This window comes from Oryx dammah, unplaced genomic scaffold (assembly GCF_014754425.2).
Source record: "Oryx dammah isolate SB20612 unplaced genomic scaffold, SCBI_Odam_1.1 HiC_scaffold_23, whole genome shotgun sequence".
NCBI classification, from domain to species: Eukaryota; Metazoa; Chordata; class Mammalia; order Artiodactyla; family Bovidae; genus Oryx; species Oryx dammah.
In genome coordinates this window covers 85,301,141-85,320,440 of record NW_024070207.1, presented here as the reverse complement: position 1 = coordinate 85,320,440, position 19,300 = coordinate 85,301,141, and the positions used below count along the sequence as shown (strand labels likewise).

Sequence of the window (19,300 nt, the reverse complement as noted above, 5' to 3'; positions counted from 1 at the left end):
TGTTAGTTCCTCTTCACTTTCTGCCATAAGGGTGGTGTCATCTGCATATCTGAGGTTATTGATATTTCTCCCGGTAATCTTGATTCCAGCTATTCTTAATTAATCCTAAACCTTAAACTCAGCAAACTTCTTTTGCCATAAACATTCTCCTCACAAACAAGTCTCAGATAATAATCCTTCCCATGGCCTCAAGCTGCAGCCTACCTGCCCATCCTGGGACATTCTTTGTAAAGATCCTTGAGCAAATGTCAATGGTTATTTTCTAGATTACTTTCTGGGCACAACTGTAGAAGGCTTTGTGCTTTCTCATGCTTTTCTCAAGCACAATAAGAACCTTAATATTCCTTTTCAGTCAACTCAGCCAAGGAGAGGAAAAGACAAGTCAGAATTACAAGGCCTAACTCCTTCATCCTGGGGCCATGCCTGCAGAATGAGGAGAGGGGTCTGGGGCCATGCCTCCATTTTGTCAGTAATGCCTAATGTGGCTCCTGACAGGGACAGAAAGAGTACCCCCCTGCTAGTTTTCAGCTGGATGTTATATAGTCACTAGCAGTCTGTTAATGGAAGAAAGGAATGTCTTAAAACTCAGAATGGCACCAGGCCCCTCATCCATAAGATGCATTTGGGGATAATCTTGGCACCTGACAATTCATCCCTGGCCATAAAACGATTGACTTGAATCTTGTAGAGGGGCAGTTTACCATACAAATAGTTTCATTTACATAGATTAGGGGAACAATATCTGAGTATAACATACTGGTTTGTCAGGTAGGTTCTGAGCCATTAAGCAGAACCAACTTGAAGATGGGAGTTCGGGGTAAATGCATAGTACATTAACATAGCTTAAGACAAACATTTCCATGAGAAAAATGCATTGGTTAACTCCAGGTTTGAGAATAGTTAACTTCAGGTGAAACCAGGTGCCATTATGGCAACACAGCATTTTAAGATAAACCTCCTTTTAAATTTGTATAGAGAAGAAAAAAATATCACTAGTTTGTTTCCTCCTGCCACTTAAGAGAGATAAAAATGTCTGACACTTGCAGCCTATTTCCTCCATTTGGAGACCCCTGGCCTACCTGCCTATTACCCTTTCACCACTGCACTGCCAGGAAATTCTGTATTCTTTTTGATACAATGATAAATGGAATTGTGTTTTTAAGTTTCTATTTCTGATCTTTCATTATTATTGTCTAGAAATGCAACCAATTTCTGTGTATTCTTTTTTTTCTGTTTTGTTTCCTACAACTTGACCAAATTCACTGATGGACTCTAGTAGTTTTCTGGTAGTATCTTGTAGGATTTTCTATGTATAGTATTATGTCATCTGCAAACAGTTTTACTTCTTTTCCAGTTTGGATTCCTTTATTTCTTTTTCTTCTCTGATTGCCACGGCTAGGTCTTCCAAAACTATATTGAATAATAGTGATGAGAGTGGCTATCTTTGTCTTGTTCCTGGTCTTAGAGGTAATGGTTTCAGCTTCTCACCATTGAGAATGAGCTTAACTGTAGGTTTGTCATATTATTATGTTGAGGTATGTTGCCTCTATGCCCACTTTCTGGAGAGTTTCTATCATAAATAGATGTTAAATTTTGTCAAAAGCTTATTTTCCCATCATACAGTGAGACAATCATATGTTTTTTTATTCTTCAAATTGTTGGTGTGTATCACACTGATTTGAGGATACTGAAAAATCCTTGCATCACTAGGATAAATGCCACTTTATCATGGTGTTTGACCCTTTTAATGTATTGTTGAATTTGGATTGCTAGTATTTTGTTGAGGATTTTTGTGTCTATGTTTATCAGTTATATTGGCATGTAATTTTCTTTTCTCTCTCTGGTTTTGGTATGAGGATGATGGTGGCCTCATAGAATAAGTTTGGGAGTATTCCTCTGCATTTTTTGGTGATAATTTCAGAAGGAAAGGTGTGAACTCTTCCCTGAATGTTTGAATGAAGTTATTTACAAAACAGAAAGAGACTCACAGATTAGAGAATGGACTAATGGTTACTAAGGGGAAGGATGGGAGAGAGAGATAGATTGGGAGTTTGGGATTAACATATACACACTGCTATATTTGAAATAGATAACCAACAAGGTCCTAATATAGCACAGGGAATGCTGCTCAATATTCTGTAATAACCTAAATGGGAAAATAACTTGAAAAAGAATTGTTTTTTAGTCATTAAGTCATGTCCAACTGTGGTGATGGAGAAGACTCTTGAGAGTCCCTTGGACAGCAAGGCGTCAAACCAGTCCATCCTAAAGGAGATCAGTCCGGGGTGTTCATTGGTAAGACTGATTTTGAAGCTGAAACCATAATACTTTGGCCACCTGATGTGAAGAGCTGACTCATTTGAAAAGACCCTGATGCTGGGAAAGTTTAAAGGTGGTAAGAGAAGGGGGCAACAGAGGATGAAATGGTTGGATGGCACCACCGACTTTATGGACATGAGTTTGAGTAAGCTCTGGGAGTTGGTGATGGACAGGGAAGCCTGGCATGCTGCAGTCCATGGGGTCACAAAGAGTTGGACATGGCTGAGCAACTAAACTGAACTGAACTGAAGAAGATGAAAATCATACCAACGAGTTTTTCTGGCCACAGTGATATGAAACAAAAGGAAAGTGACAAGATCTATAAATATGTGAATACTGAAAAGACACACTTAAGAACCATTAATGGGTCAAAAAATAAAGAGGAAAATAAAAAGTTATTTTGAAATAAATTAAAATGGAAATAAAACATATCAGATTTTATAGGATGCAGAAAAACAGCTCTGGAGGTGAGTTTATAGAGATAAATGGTATAATACAGCATAAGAAAGATATTTAGCAACCTAAAATTATACTTCAAGTAACTTAAATTTAGACTTCAAGAAAAAAAAGAACAAATCTGGCCTAAAATTAAACAAAAAGAGGCAAATAATAAAGATCAGAACAGAAATAAATGAAACAGACACCAGAAAAATAAAAGAAAGCATAAAAAACTAAGAACTCTTTCTGTTTAAAAAAATTGACCAATTTTTAGCTACAAAAAATAAAATTAAAAATAAGAAGGCATTATAACTTATACTTCAGTTCAGTTCAGTCGCTCAGTTGTGTCTGAGTCTTTGTGACCCCATGAACTGCAGTACACCAGGCCTCCCTGTCCATCACCAATTCCCAGAGCTTCAGTTCAGTTCACTTGCTCAGTTGTGTTTGACTGTTTGCGACCCCACGAATCGCAGCACGCCAGGTCTCCCTGTCCATCACCATCTCCCAGAGTTCACTCAAACTCACGTCCATCGAGTCCGTGATGCCATCCAGCCATCTCATCCCAGAGCTTACTCAAACTCATATCCATAGAGTCGGTGGTGTCATCCAACCATCTCATCCTCTGTCATCCCGTTCTCCCGCCCTCAATTTTTCCCAGCATCAGGGTCTTTCCAAACGAGTCAGCTCTTCACATCAGGTGGCCAAAGTATTGGAGTTTCAGCTTTAACATCAGTTTTTCCATGAACACCCAGGACTGCTCTCCTTTAGAATGAACTGGTTGGATCTCCTTGCAGTCCAAGGGACTCTCAAGGATCTTTTCCAACACCACAGTTCAAAAGCATAAATTCTTTGGCACTCAGCTTTCTTTATAGTCCAACTCTTACATCCATACATGACCACTGGAAAAACCATAGCTTTGACTAGACGGGCTTTTGTTGACAAATAATGTCTTTGCTTTTTAATATGCTGTCTAGGTTGGTCATAACTTTCCTTCCAAGGAGTAAGCGTCTTTTAATTTCATGGCTGCAATCACCATTTGCAGTGATTTTGGAGCCCCCCAAAATAAAGTCTGACACTGTTTCCACTGTTTCCCCATCTATTTCCCATGAAGTGATGGGGCCAGATGCCATGATCTTCGTTTTCTGAATGTGGAGCTTTAAGCCAACTTTTTCACTCTCCTCTTTCACTTTCATTAAGAGGCTTTTTAGTTCCTCTTCACTTTCTGCCATAAGGGTGGTGTCATCTGCATATCTGAGGTGATTGATATTTCTCCCATCAATCTTCATTCCAGCTTGTGCTTCATCCAGCTCATCATTTTGCATGATGTACTCTGCATAGAAGTTAAACAAGCAGGGTGACAATATACAGCATTGACGTACTCCTTTTCCTATTTGGAACCAGCTTGTTCCATGTCCAGTTCTAACTGTTGCTTCCTGACCTTCATACAGATTTCTCAAGAGGCAGGTCAGGTGGCCTGGTATTCCCATCTATCTCAGAATTTTCCACAGTTTATTGTGATCCACAGTCAAAGGCTTTGGCATAGTCAATAAAGCAGAAATAGATGTTTTCAATGACTCTCTTGCTTTTTCGATAATCCAGCAGATGTTGGCAATTGACCTCTGGTTCCCCTGCCTTTTGTAAAATCAGTTTGAACATCTGGAATTTCATGGTTCACATATTGTTGAAACCTGGCTTGGAGAATTTTGAGCGTTATTTTACTAGCGTGTGAAATGAGTGCAATTGTGTGGTAGTTTGAACACTCTTTGGCATTGCCTTTCTTTGGGATTGGAATGAAAACTGACTTTTTCCAGTCCTGTGGCCACTGCTGAGTTTTCCAAATTTGCTCGCATATTGAATTAAGTCAGGCAAGTCTAGCATATTGATTCTTGCCCACAGTAATAGGCAAGAACCCGGTCTCCCATACTACAGGCGTATTCCCTACCAGCTGAGCCACAGGGAAGCCCAGGAATACTGGAGTAGGTAGCCTATCCCTTCTCCAGCGGATCTTCCCAACTCAGGAATTGAACCAGTATCTCCTGCATTGCAGGCAGATTCTTCACCAACTGAGCTATCAGAGAAGCCCAACTCATAACCCAGTAGTTTATGCTCTACTAAAACAGATTCTCCTGATGGCCTTGTTAAGAATAACAGAAAGTTCTAATTTATTTCAAAATGATTACAATTTTTCTCCTACTGCCAGTACCAGGTAATATTCACTCTGAGGACCTGATAGAACTTCTGGAGATAAAACTCATGAAAATATACAGATCCAACTATGAAAAGACTGCTCTGGAGTTTTTATCTTTCAAACTTGTCCACACTGAGCCTCTAGCAAATTGTCAATTAAAGTTCAGGTTTTGCTACCTTGGTAATAATTCCCACAGAGGTCTCTATGTGTGGATTTTGGTTCCAGAAAGTTATCATTTTCTGTATCCATCCATGTATCTCTGCAATTTTAATGGAAGCAGTTTGTACTGTGACTTCATTGTCATTAATGAATCTAAGAAGTCTTGGTGTTTTATCAGTTTGCTCAGCCTCTTATTTGTTGCTAGTATTGAGTAGCAACTCATGAGCTCTTTACATGCTGGACAGGAAACCAGAAGTATGTCTATTAGACTTTCATTCTTTAAAGACTTACGTCTAGTTAACAGGAAGATCATTTCCTGATATTTCAAGCAAAGAAATGGGGATGGGGAAGAAAGACCTGCCAGCAGGCTATAGGAATAAGCTCATGGGACTCTGGGCAGTAACAGTGAACTACAGGAACAGGAAGAAGAGAAGGGTGAAGGAGAAGGGAAAGGAAGTTATGAGGGGCACTTTGGGAATTGGAGACCCATGTGTGGTTGAGAATAAGGTCACTAGAATGAATTTAAGGAATAAATTCCCTAAATTGGATCCTAGGGGCTCTATATTCTTCTTGCTAAGATGGATGATTAAAACTATTGGGTAGGATCTGGACAGAGGGAATGCTGATGTGTTTGTATGTATGTGTATAATTGTGTATGAGTATAGTGAAGCTGATGTATTAGACATGAGCATATGACAGGCAACAATACCTGAAATAAAATAATGTTTGTATCTCTAGTGTCTGACACAGTTCCTGGCAAGAATGGCTGCTCAATAAGTATTTGTTGAATGACTGCATGAATAACTCTGCAGAGCTTAATCAAAACTTTTGGAAAAGAACCTATCATAAAAAGTTTAAAAAATTAACTTGTTAAAAGTAAAAAGTAACTCTCATCTTCTATCTGTGTAAGACTCTTTAATGAAAATGTGAATATAAGCAGCCAATGATACTTGGGTTAAAACCAGAATCTTAACCTCTAGACTATAAGAATGCATTGTACTAACAGTCTTCTTTATTCTCAGGAACCAACTCTTAATTTCTTTTAGTTCCTCAATCTTTTTCAAATCTCTTTCTTCTACTCCCGTCCTCCTACCTCTATTCCTCCTCTTTCCTCTTCTTTCTCCTCTCTTCCTTCCCTCTTCTCATCTCCCCACTTGTCTTCTTTATGCCTTCTCCTTCCTTTCTTCAACTTTTCCTTATGGAACTTTAGAGAGGTAGTTAAAATGGCAAAAGTGTGATGGTTTGGAGGAGAAGGAAAGAGAGACTAGCCACAGGAAGAAAATGACTTTCTATAAAAGAGTGGTTTAAGGGGATAGTGTCACTGGTAAAGCCTGGTGGTACTAGGGGTTGAAGGCTATATTGAAAGCTACCTTTATATAACAAGGACATATTTAACATTGAGTGCTTTTTGAGAGGTGAGATGACTAATGAAGATTATTCCACCCATTCCAAACTCCTTTGAAGCTACAACTGTAGGAAAATCACTTAGGAGTCTATTGCAATTATCCAGACCAGATATTATATCAGCTGGAACAAAAAAAGCAGCAGTAAGAATAGGGAGGAACATGGAGACTGTAGAAAATAGGCTAATGAGAACTGAGGAAGTCTCAGCACATAACTCTGTGCAAAATCCTGTTCCAAGAGACTTGCCAAACCTCTAGGATGACCCCCAGGTCCCCATTGACCCCCTCCTACCTAGCCTGCCTGAGATATCTCAACACAGCAAGGAGAATTTACTGTTTTTTCCAACATTGTGACAGGCCTCTGACCTACTTTCTTCAGAACATTTACTCAAAAGAGCTTACAGTTGTGAATATGTATCCCCTACAGTGCAGAAGTGTCTTTCTCAAGGATCTGAGATCCATTGCTTTGAAACATAAGGATGGATGAGGGAGATTAAGAGGTACAAAATTCCAGCTGCAAATACACAAGTCATGGGTATGAAATTTACAGTGTGAGGATGTAGTCAATCAATATGTAAAATCTTTGTATGATGACATACAAAGATTTGTATGGAACTCCCATGAAGATCATTTCAAAATGCATAGAAACAGTGAATCACTATGTTATGTAACAGGAACTAATAGTGTATTGTAGGTCAATTGTGGTTTAAAAACAAACAAACAAACTCAGAACAAATGAGATCATATTTGGTTACCAGAGGTGAAGCAGGAGGCAGGAGCAGAAGGAATTGAATGGAGGCAGTCAAAATGTACAAACTTCCAGTTATATGACAAGTAAGTACTAGGGATGTAATGTACAACATACTAAATATACTAGTGCTGTCATACATGGAAACTGTTAAGGGAGTGAATTTTGAGTTCTCATGAAAAGAAAAAAAATTCTATTTCTTTAATTTGGTCTATATATAAGATGAGAGATTCTCACTAAATTTATTATGATAACCATTTCTTGAAGCATGTAAGTCGAATCATTATGCTGTACACCTTAAACTTATACAATTCATTGTGTCAGTTACATCTCAGTAAAATTGGAAGAAAAATAATAAAATGACTTCCTGGTTTGAGATTCAAGGTCTTTCACCACCCAGGGAAAATTAGAACAGGAGCTGGTTTGAGGGCAGGTGGTAGGAAGTAGGAAGGGGATTTAGCAAGTGATAGAGATAAAGATAAAATATCTCCATGAAGAATGAAGAGATTGAGCCAGAGCAGAAATGATGTGAATGTGTCTGGTGGTGAAAGTAAAGTCTAATGCTGTAAAGAACAATATTGCATAGGAACCTGGAATGTTAGGTCCATGAATCAAGGTAAACTGGAAGAAACAGGAATGGCAAGAGTGAACATCAACATCTTAGGAATCAGTGAACGAAAATGGATGTGAATAGGTGAATTTAATTTAGATGGCCATTATATCTAGCATTGTGGGCAAGAATCCCTTAGAAGAAATGGAGCAGCCCTCATAGTCAAAAAAAGGGCCTGAAATGCAGTACTTGGATGTAATCTCAAAAAGGACAGAATGATCTCTGTTCATTTCCAAGGCAAACCTTTCAATATCATTGTAATCCAAGTCTATGCTGCCACCACTAATGCCAAAGAAGCTGAAGTTGAATGGTTTTATGAAGACCTACAAGACCTACTAGAACTAACACCAAAAAAAAAAAAAGATTTCCTTTTCATCATAGAGGACTGGAAAGCAAAAGTAGGAAGTCAAGAGATACATGAAGTAACAGGCAAGTTTGGCCTTGGACTACAAAAGGAAGCAAGGCAAAGGCTAACAGAGTTTTGCCAAGAGAACACACTGGTCATAGCAAACACCTTCTTCCAACAGCATAAGAGACAACTCTATACATGGACATCCCATGGTCAATACCAAAGTCAGATTGATTATATTCTTTTCAGTCAAAAATGGAGAAACTCTATACAGTCAGCAAAAACAAGACAGAGAGCTGACTGGCTCAGATCATGAACTTCTGATTGAAAAATTTAGACTTAAATTTAAGATAGTAGGGAAAACCACTAGGCCATTCAGGTATGACCTGAATTAAATCCCTTATGATTTGATTATGTCAAGGGATTGTCAATCTCTTGACAAACAGGTGCAAGGGATTAGATCTGATAGACAGATTGCTTGAAGAACTATGGACAGAGGTTCATAATATTGTACAGGAGGTGGTGGCTGAAACCATCCCCAAGAAAAAGAAATGCAAAAAGGTAAACTGGTTGTCTGAAGGGACCTTACAAATAGCTGAGAAAAGAAGAGAAGTGAAAGGCAAAGGAGAAAAAGAAGGATATACCCATCTGGGTTCCAAAGAGTAGTAAAGAGAAGGAGGAAAGCCTTCTTAAGTGAACAATGCAAAGAAATAGAGGAGAACAACAGAATGGGAAAAACTAGAGACCTCTTCAAGAAAATTAGAGATAACAAGAGAATATTTCATGCAAAGATGGGCACAAAAAAGGACAGAAACAGAATGGGTCTAATAGAAGCAGAAGATATTAAGAAGAGGTAGCAAAAATACACAGAAGAACTGTACAGAAAAAGTCTTAATGACCTAGATAACCATGATGGTATGATCACTCCCTAGAACCAGACATCCTGGAGTGTGAAGTCAAGTGGGTCTTAGGAAGCATTACTGCAAACAAAGCTAGTGGAGGTGATGAAATTCCACCTGAGTTATTTCAAATCCTAAAAGATGATGTTGCTAAAGTGCTGCACTCAATATGCCAGCAAATTTGGAAAACTCAGCAGTTGCCACAGGACTGGAAAAGGCCAGTTTTCATTCCAATCCCAAAGATGGGCAATGCCAAAGAATGTTCAAACTACTACCCACCCTCACCCATCCCACACACTAGCAAAGTAATGCTCAAAATCCTTCAAGCTAGGCTTGAATAGTGCATGGACTGAGAACTTCCAGATGTACAAGTGGGATTTTAAAAAGGCAGAGGAACCAGAGATCAAATTGCCAGCATTTGCTGGATCACAGAAAAAGCCAGGGAATTCCAGAAGAACATCTACTTCTGCTTCATCAGCTACACTAACATTCTGACAGTGTGGATCACAACAATCTGTGGAAAATTCTTCAAGAGATGGGACTACCAGACCACCTTACCTGTTTCCTGAGAAACCTATATGCAGGACAAGAAGCAACAGTTAGAACCTTACATGAAGCAACGGACTGGTTAAAAATTGGGAAAGGAATATGTCAATGCTGTATCTTGTCTCCCTGCTTATTTAACTTATATGCAGTGACTATCATTTAAAATGCCCAGCTAGATGAAGCTTAAGCTGGCACCAAGTTTGCCAAGAGAAATATCAATAACTTCAGATATGCAGATGACACCACCCTAATGGCAGAAATCAAAGAGGAACTAAAGAGCCTCTTAATGAAAATGAAAGAGGAGAGTGAAAAAAATTGGCTTAAAACTCAAGTTTCAAAAAACTAAGATCATGGCGTCTGGTCTCATCACTTCATGGCAAATAGATGGGGAAATAATGGAAACAGTGACAGACATTATTTTCTTCGTCTTCCAAAATCACTGCAGATGGTGACTGCAGCCCTGAAATTAAAAGATGCTTGCTCTTTGAAAGAAAAGATATGACAATCCCAGACAGAATATTGTAAAGTAGAAACATCACTTTGCTGACAAAGGTCTCTTTAGTCAAAGCTATGATATTTCCAGTTGTCATATATGGATGTGAGAGTTGGACCATAGAGAAGACTGAGCGCCTAAGAATTGATGCTGAGAAACACTGAGGGCAGGAGGAAAGGGGGCAACAGAGGATGAGATGGTTGGCTGGCATCACCGACTGAATGCACATGAGTTTGAGCAAACTTCGTGAGACAGTGAAGGACAGGGAAGCCTGGGTGCTGCAGCCCATGGAGGGGTGGGATTGTCCCAAAGAACTGGACATGACTGAGCAACTGAACAATGACAGAGCTAAAGAATCGTGGTCAGAATAGAATGAATTTTTCTTGAGGCAAGTCATTTGTCGTAAGACGGAATCATATAGAAGGTTAAATGGAGACATCTGGGGGCAAAACTGTATCTTGTTTCTGTACAGTTTTCCTTCCCTTTGTTCTGTCCTTCCTACTCTGCCTCCAGTCTTTCTTTCCTTCCTTTTTAAGGAATATATACATGTGGCTTATATATATTTATGTATACACACATATATATATAGATATAATATATATTACTTTATAGATATAATACATATATCTGTATCTGTATGTGTTTAGTTGGTCAGCCCACCAGGCTCCTCTGTCCATGGGATTCTCCAGGGAAGAACACTGTAGTGGGCTGCCATGTCTTTCTCCAGGGGAATCTTCCTGACCCAGGAATCGAACTCCAGTCTCTTATGTCTCCTGCACATAAGAGATATCTTCTTTATCATTAGAGCCACCTGCGATATGCCCCTATATAATTCTCTTACTTTCAGAGAGCTATGTGTAAGTCCTAAATTTCCTGATGAACCCCTGATCCCAGCAATAATTACTTTTATTGAGCACTATGTGGAAGAAGCAGTTGTAAGCACTTTGGATATATTAACTCATTAGTTCCAAGCTCAGTCACACATATGGGTTAATATCAGTAATAAAAACACAAATACGTAAAAAACAAGGAGAAAAAAATGTTTGGCTCTCATCACTGAAAAACACCAAGGGTGACGCTACAGTTAAAAAAAAAAAAAGCTAGCTTTGAGACACTAAAATTACAACTGGCTCCTTTAATTCTCCGGGGGAGGTGGGGCCAGGTGGCCCACAAGGAAAGCCCCTTCAGGCTGGCAGCGCTAAACGGAGCTTGGGTTTTGTAAGAGCTTGGGCCACGTGACGGCAATGGGTGGCACTCTGTCTTTTTCCGCGCAGTCTCTATGGTATTCGTCTCAGCCCACTGGCCCCTAGGGAAGCGGCAGTCACGTGACAAGCTCCGGGTTTAAGGCAGGTGCCCACGTGATGCTGGCCTGCAGTAGGGTGGCTGCGGTGGTTTACCTGCGCTTCTGAAGGGCGGGCTATTAGGTCGTAGTCGCCGCTGCCTCCAGCGGACTCTCCGGAGCAGTTAGGCTCGGGAACAAGGAGCCTACTGAGGCATTCATCGCTTGGTGCCTACGGCACGGGTCTGCTCTTTCTGCCACCTCTGCCTTCCTCATCCCCACCTCTTTGCGAGTGAAGTCCCCTTTGGGTTTCAAGACCTTGGGTCCTGAGGCCCAAACTTGAGACGAACCTCCCGCTATCCCTCTTTCCTTCTCATCCTCCATCTCTTCCTTTGCATCACCGAATCACTTAGCCTTTGCGCTGGCCGGCTCGGCGGTGCCTTGAGGCCAAGTTCCAGTCGGTAAAGGTAACCGTGCGGAAAGCGGACCCCCAGTGGACAAAGGCGGAGGCGAGAATAGAACAGGCCTAAGGACCGTACGCGACGGGAACAGGCGGCTGAGGGGGTGAACAAGGAAAAAAAAAGAGAGAGAGAGAGTACTGCGGATTTAGAAGAGACTGGAAAAGACTTGTTGCACGATGGAAGAATCTGACTCTGAAAAAAAGATGGAGAAAGAGAATATGGGGCCCAGAATGGATCCTCCTATAGGGGAACCGGAAGGATCGCTTGGGTAGGTGAAGGGTATTAACTGAAAACTGGAAGCGGAGGTGGTGGGGGGGCATAGACGTTCTAACTGAAGGGAGTATTGTGAATTAGAATACCCCACCCTATGATAAATTGCTTTGGTTTGCCAGTAAGGTTGCTTTTGGTGATTGGATAAGCTATCAAGAGGCCTGGTTGTTGAGACAGGCGTGATATCACTCCGGGGAGTGAGGATTGTGTAAAGAGGCAATCTGGATTGTTTTGAATTGTCCATAAAGATTTGACGTCATCATGTTGAGAATAAGAAGACTGAGAAGAGAGCTGGTTTTTCCTGGGCAGAGATCAGTGGCTTGAGAATGCTTTCTGTGCCAATTTGTACTTGAATTTGAGAATTTATATACTTTGTGCCTGTGATGAGTGAGATATGACTTTGAAGGACAGCTGAAGGGATAAAGATTTATAAAAATATGCTGACTGAAAAAATATATTCAAATATGACAATATTGTTTGATTTATTAAAACATTTGTACATGTTGCTTTGATAGATTTTTAAGGTGATTAAAAAACTGAATGTTGAATTTTAATTCATTTATATTTCTAAATACATCTTCCTAGGAGCTATCTCCTCAGCAGGTAATTAGGGGAGAAGGGAGAATAAACACAGTTTTATAATTTAAGAAATTGATGGCCTCTACTTAACTAAGGTCTGCCACACAGCTGTACTTAGCTGTTGTGCTAAATATGCTCTTTTGCACCTCTGCATTAAAAAAAAAAATTCTTTCATTCCAATTTCCAAGGCAGCTGGATCATGGAAACTCTGTCTTTTGGTTTATATCTGCAGGTGGGTGCTACCAAATACAGCCATGAAGAAAAAGGTAAGATGTTTTAGGTACATCAAAAACATGAACTAAAGGTAAGAAATTACTGTTTAGGAAATATAATTGTGGTCACATTTGCCATCTTTTCTTGACGGTTGTAGGAGCCTTCTACGTGTTCTCCCTGACTCTTGTCCCCTTCTTTGCTATCAGATTTAATTTTTTCTAACATAGAAATCTCCCATTCACATACTAAAGAACTTTTTATAACTTCCCAAAGCCCACTGAATACAATCCAAAAGATTCATCTTATAGAATGCCTTTTAAAAACCAATACAATATTATAAAGTAATTAGCCTCCAAATAAACTAAATAAATTTATATTAAAAATAAATAAATTATATTCCTGACTAAATCATCTGCCACACCTTTAAACCCTATCGTAGCCATGCAGAGTATGTTTTTCTCCAAGTTTACAGATTAATTTGCATTTGGGGCAAATTATGCACATGCACTGCACATGTCTCTGCCTGTACATTTATGTTGAACCCAGCTCAGATATTACCACTATAAGGTTTCATGTGAGTTCTCCAAATGGAATTGTGCTCTTATGGTAATGTTCCCCACCTTGGGGTTTAGAAATAATTGATAAGGGCACAGCTCTGGAGCAAATTTCTGACCCTTTTAACTTTTCAGCTTCCTCATTTATAAAATGGTGATAATAATGTTACCTATCTCATAAGATTGTTATTAAGCTTAAATGAGCAAATGCAGATAGAGCACTTAAATTAGTACTTAATACAGTTAACCTTGATAAGTCTTTCACAAGCTATTAAAATAAGATTTCTTAAATTAAAAATCAAGGCCATAAAAAATGAAATATTGCCATTTGCAGCAATATGGATGGACGTAAAGAATATTATGCTCAGTCAAATAAAACAAAGACAAATGCTATGTGATGTCACTTATATATGGAATCTAAAAACTAATACAGATGAATCTATACACAAAATAGAGGCAAAAACAGAAGCAAACTACTGGTTACAAAGGAGAGAAGGACAATTTAGGGGTATGAGAGTAACAGATACGAACTACTATATACAAAATAGATAAGCAACAAATATTACTGTATGGCATGGGGAATTATACCCAATATCTTGTAATAACATATAGTGGAATATACTCTGCAAAAAATGAATCACTGTTCTGTACACCTGAAACTATTGTAACTAATTATTTTGTCATAAATGTTGTTTGTATGAATGCTAAGTCGCTTCAGTCATGTCCAGCTTTGTGAGACTCTATGGACTGCAGCTGGCCAGGCTCCTCTCTCCATGGTATTCTCCAGGAAAGAATACTGGAGTGGGTTGCCAAGCTCTCCTCCAGGGGATCTGACCAACCCAAGGATAAATATTGTGTATTAATATTCAATTTATTTTTCATAGTTCATCAGGCACTCTATCTATCAGATCTACTCCCTTAAATCTATTTCTCACTTCCACTGTATAATCATAAGGGGTTTGATTTAGGTCATACCTGAATGGTCTAGTGGTTTTCCCTACTTTCTTCAATTTAAGTCTGAATTTGGCAATAAGGAGTTCATGATCTGAGCCACAGTCAGTTCCCAGTCTTGTTTTTGCTGACTGTATAGAGCTTCTCCATCTTTGGCTGCAAAGAATATAATCAGTCTGATTTTGGTGTTGACCATCTGGTGATGTCCATGTGTAGAGTCTTCTCTTGTGTTGTTGGGAGAGGGTGTTTGCTATGACCAGTGCGTTCTCTTTGCAAAACTCTATTAGGCTTTGCCCTGCTCTTCCTCCTTTTGCATTCCAGTCCCCTATAATGAAAAGGACATCTTTTTTGGGTGTTAATTCTAAAAGGTCTTTTAGGTCTTCATAGAACTGTTCAACTTCAGCTTCTTCAGCATTACTGGTTGGGGCATAGGCTTGGATTACTGTGATATTGAATGATTTGCCTTGGAAACGAACAGAGATCATTCTGTCGTTTTTGAGATTGCATCCAAGTACTGCATTTCAGACTCTCTTGTTGACCATGATGGTTACTCCATTTCTTCTAAGGGATTCCTGCCCACAGTAGTAGATATAATGGTCATCTGAGTTAAATTCACCCATTCCAGTCCATTTTAGTTTGCTGATTCCTAGAATGTTGACGTTCACTCTTACCATCTCCTGTTTGACCACTTCCAATTTGCCTTGATTCATGGACCTGACATTCCATGTTCCTATGCAATATTGCTCTTTATAGCATCGGACCTTGCGTCTATCACCAGTCACATCAATAGAGGATGAGATGGCTGAACGGCATCACCGACTCGATGGGCATGAGTTTGAGTAAACTCTGGGAGTTGGTGATGGACAAGGAGGCCTGGTGTGCTGCGATTCATGGGGTCGCAAAGAGTTGGACACGACTGAGCAACTGAACAGAACTGAATATTCAATTAACAAAAAAAGAAATACACTTTAGCCTTTATCTAATAATTAAGTTATAAAACTTTAGTTTGCAGAGGAAATGTTCTTGATGAGCCTGTCTAAAGTTGCTATCAACAAGGATGCCTAAAAATACCAAAAATTTGTAAATGATTAAGAGTAAAAATAAAACTTTTTTCTAACAACTTTTAACAATATTATTAGTGACATTTCCTTAGTAAGATAAAGTTATATAGCTAAATAGTTAGATTAAGTTGAACTTGAGTGTAGTTTACTTTTTTAATATTCTCAATATATGTAATTATAATTTTTTATAAAATATCTTAGAATTGAAGATAAAATGTGTACCCCTCATTTGAAAATCAAAGTAATTGGAACTATAGTTCATAAATTTTAAGTGAGAAAAAGGCTCTTAAAAGTTACATCACCTAGTTTCTCTCTTAGTGCAAGTGTCTTTGTTAAATGCTGTCACTGACTAGAAGGTGTTTACCTTCACTGTTTCTATTGGACAATTCTCATTGCTAAAAATTTGCTTGTTTTATATCTTTGTTTTGATAGCTTGCTCATTCTTTTGATGAACATATTTTAAATGACTGTTATATGTTAGGCACTGAAGACTCAAAGGGGATTCTCCCTGCCATGCAGGAGCTCAGAGTCTTGTGAGAGACACACCAAAACAAAAATTGAATAACTGCAATGCATTATGGTCTTTGCAGTGTCATAAGAGTATCGTGGGAGAAAAGAATGAAATATACCTAAGCCAGCCTAGGGAATTGGAATCAGAGAAATTATTATTTTTTAATTTATTTATTTTAATTGGATGCTAATTACTTTACAGTATTGTGGTGGTTTTTGCCATACATTCACATGAATCAGCCATGGGTGTACAGGTGTTCCCCATCCTGAACCCCACTCCCACCTCCCTCCCCATCCCATCCCTCTGGGTCATTCCAGTGCACCAACCCTGAACACCCTGTCTCATGCATTGAACCTGGACTGGCGGTCTGTTTCACATATGATAATACACATGTTTCAATGCTATTCTCTCAAATCATCCCACCCTTGCCTTCTTCCACAGAGTCCAAAAGTCTGTTCTTTACATCTGTGTCTCTTTTGCTGTCTCACATATAGGGTCATCATTACCATCTTTCTAAATTCCATATATATGCATTAATATACTGTATTGATGTTCTGTCTGACTTACTTCGCTCTGTATAATAGGCTCCTGTTTCATCCACCTCATTAGAACTGATTCAAATGCATTCTTTTTAATAGCTGAGTAATATTTCGTTGTGTATATGTACCACAGCTTTCTTATCCATTCGTCTGCTGATGGACATCTAGGTTGCTTACATGTCCTAGCTATTGTAAACAATGCTTCAATGAATATTGAGGTACACGTGTCTCTTTCAATTCTGGTTTCCTCAGTGTGTATGCCCAGCAGTGGGATTGCTGGGTTGTATGGCAGTTTTATTTTCAGTTTTTTAAGGAATTTCTACACTGTTCTCCATAGTGGCTGTACTAGTTTGCATTCCCACCAACAGTGTAAGAGGGTTCCTTTTTCTCTGCACCCTCTCCAGCATTTATTGTTCGTAGACTTTTGGATAGCAGCCATTCTGACCAGCCTGAGATGGTACCTCATTGTGGTTTTGATTTGCATTTCTCCGATAATGAGTGATGTTGAGCATCTTTTCATGTGTTTGTTAGACATCTGTATGTTTTCTTTGGAGAAATGTCTATTTAGTTCTTTGGCCCATTTTTTGATTGGGTCACTTATTTTTCTGGAATTGAGCTGCAGGAGCTGCTTGTATATTTTTGAGGTTAATTCTTTGTCAGTTGCTTTGTTTGCTATTATTTTCTCCCATTCTGAAGGCTGTCTTTTCACCTTGCTTGTAGTTTCCTTCGTTGTGCAAAAGCTTTTAAATTTAATTAGGTCCCATTTGTCTATTTTTGCTTTTATTTCCATTACTCTGGGAGGTGGGTCGTAGAGGATCCCGCTGTGGTTTACGTCAGAGAGTGTTTTGCCTATGTTTTCTGGAATCAGAGAAATTGTTGAGATGATTGCTGAGCCAAGTCTTAAAGGATAAGTGGAGCTTAGCTGAAAAAAGAAAAAAAAGGGAGTGTAAAGTTAATGGAAGAGATTTCAGCCTAAAAAATGACATAGAACTGGGCTCCCTGGAGACCTGACACATTCAAGGGAACCACAAGCAGTTCAGTTCATTGTGGCTGGACTCTACAAGTTTCAGGTTAGGAGGGTCAGAAGACAAAGGCAGAGGAATAGATAAGCCAGATCAAGGAGGGTCTTATATGTAGTTTAAGGACTTGATCCTGTAAGCAATGGGACACTTATGACAAGAAATAAAAGAGTAACTAGGACTTCCCAGGTGTCTCAGTGGTAAATCCACCTGCCAATGTAGGAGACATTGGTTTCATCCCTAGGTTGGGAAGATACCCTGGAGAAGGAAATGGCAACCCACTCCAGTATTCTTGCCTGGAAAATCTCATGGCAGAGTATTCTGGCGAGCTACACTTCATGGAGTTACAAACAGTCGGACACAACTGAGCAACTGAGCACATGCACAGTGCAAAAGAGTAAATAATGAAACAAAATCATGAAGGTGAGTAAAAGGGATCAAATTAATGGCAGAAGTGGTAAGGTTGACTCTTGAGTAGGAGGGTGAATTTTCATTTATACTGAAGTACCCTGACAGATAGTGCAGTGCATAAAATATTAGATTATGAGAGTTTCCTGTTAAGTTGATTCCTTTCATCAGATTATTGAAGTTTCCTTTATCTCACTAATGTAATACTGAATGTATGATAGTATATATTTATCACATGGTAAATTCACTGTGATTCTATCACCAATAGAAATTGTTACTTATGACAGGTAAGTGACTGGTCTCTGGAATTCTAGGTACCTCCATGTTCACATTGGTCAGAGAACTAGTCAGTTACAAGTATCCACTTTAGGTTGTGTGTACTGTCACTTGTAAAATACCAAGTTCAAGAGATAAATAGATCCCTTTAGATTTGATTTGCCCTTGATTGCTGACTTTTTTCTTTTCTCTTTTCACATTTTGTCTTTAGGTGCTGTTGATGGGTAAAAGTGGGTCGGGTAAGACCAGCATGAGGTCTATTATCTTTGCAAATTATATTGCAAGAGACACACGTCGTCTTGGTGCAACAAGTAAGATGTTTTATCTTATTGTAAAGTCGTGTGATCTTAATCTGAATAACACACTTGGTTGCAGTAACTTGGTGATACAGAAACTGACAGATTTGTTTTTGAGCACTTTTCCTTTTTTATTTTTCATTCCTTCTCAGAAGGATGTGACCTAATTCTGGTTACTACTGCTGGCTCTCTTGGAGAAGTTCTTTCCTTTCTAGGTTGCTTTCCAAATGGGATATCCTTGTCCAACTTCATTTTTATCCTGTTCTTTCTCAACAAGCATAGGGGTCCTTTTGTTTGTTCATTTTTTATGTGGGGGAGGGTATTTGTTTTTAACTGTTATTATGTAAAAAGAAATTAATTTATAGGTATTAACAAGCATAACATTAAAATCTATGATTTTTAAAGCAGTAGTTAGTCCTAGTCTTATTAAAAGGTAAATTGCTGGCATTGGGAGGCTGTCAGAGGAAGATTATCTGGATCTGTACTCTGCTATTTTTCTTCCTGGATATACATAGATGTTCTTGTTGGAATTCAAGCTTTGACTTGAGAAATGTTTCATTGCCCTTTATGGTTTGAATCTTAAATCTGATTTCTTAGTACAAGCTTGCTGGGCTGCCATGGATGCCCAGTGGACCTATGCTCCTGGGAGACCCTTTCTGTCTTTAGGCTATAATGCCATTTCATTTTGTAGCATCCATGCATTTTTGGATTCTTCCTTGGTCCTTGGCCTT

The 19,300-nt window shown here is 39.0% G+C and overlaps 1 protein-coding gene across 2 annotated transcripts in view; it reads left to right on the top strand.

The window, feature by feature from the left end:
• The first annotated feature begins 11,413 nt into the window (after nucleotides 1–11,413).
• The window catches only part of LOC120882198 (ras-related GTP-binding protein B), a 39,856-nt gene continuing 31,969 nt past the window's right edge, over nucleotides 11,414–19,300 (top strand). Inside the window, exons 1-3 of one of the 2 annotated variants that reach the window (XM_040266083.1) lie at nucleotides 11,414–12,160; nucleotides 12,974–13,007; nucleotides 18,485–18,584. In XM_040266083.1, coding sequence (XP_040122017.1) covers nucleotides 12,069–12,160; nucleotides 12,974–13,007; nucleotides 18,485–18,584 — 226 coding nt within the window. In that variant the 5' untranslated portion in view covers nucleotides 11,414–12,068. The remainder of the gene's footprint in view (nucleotides 12,161–12,973; nucleotides 13,008–18,484; nucleotides 18,585–19,300) is intronic. The other variant, XM_040266082.1, reaches the window with a different exon arrangement.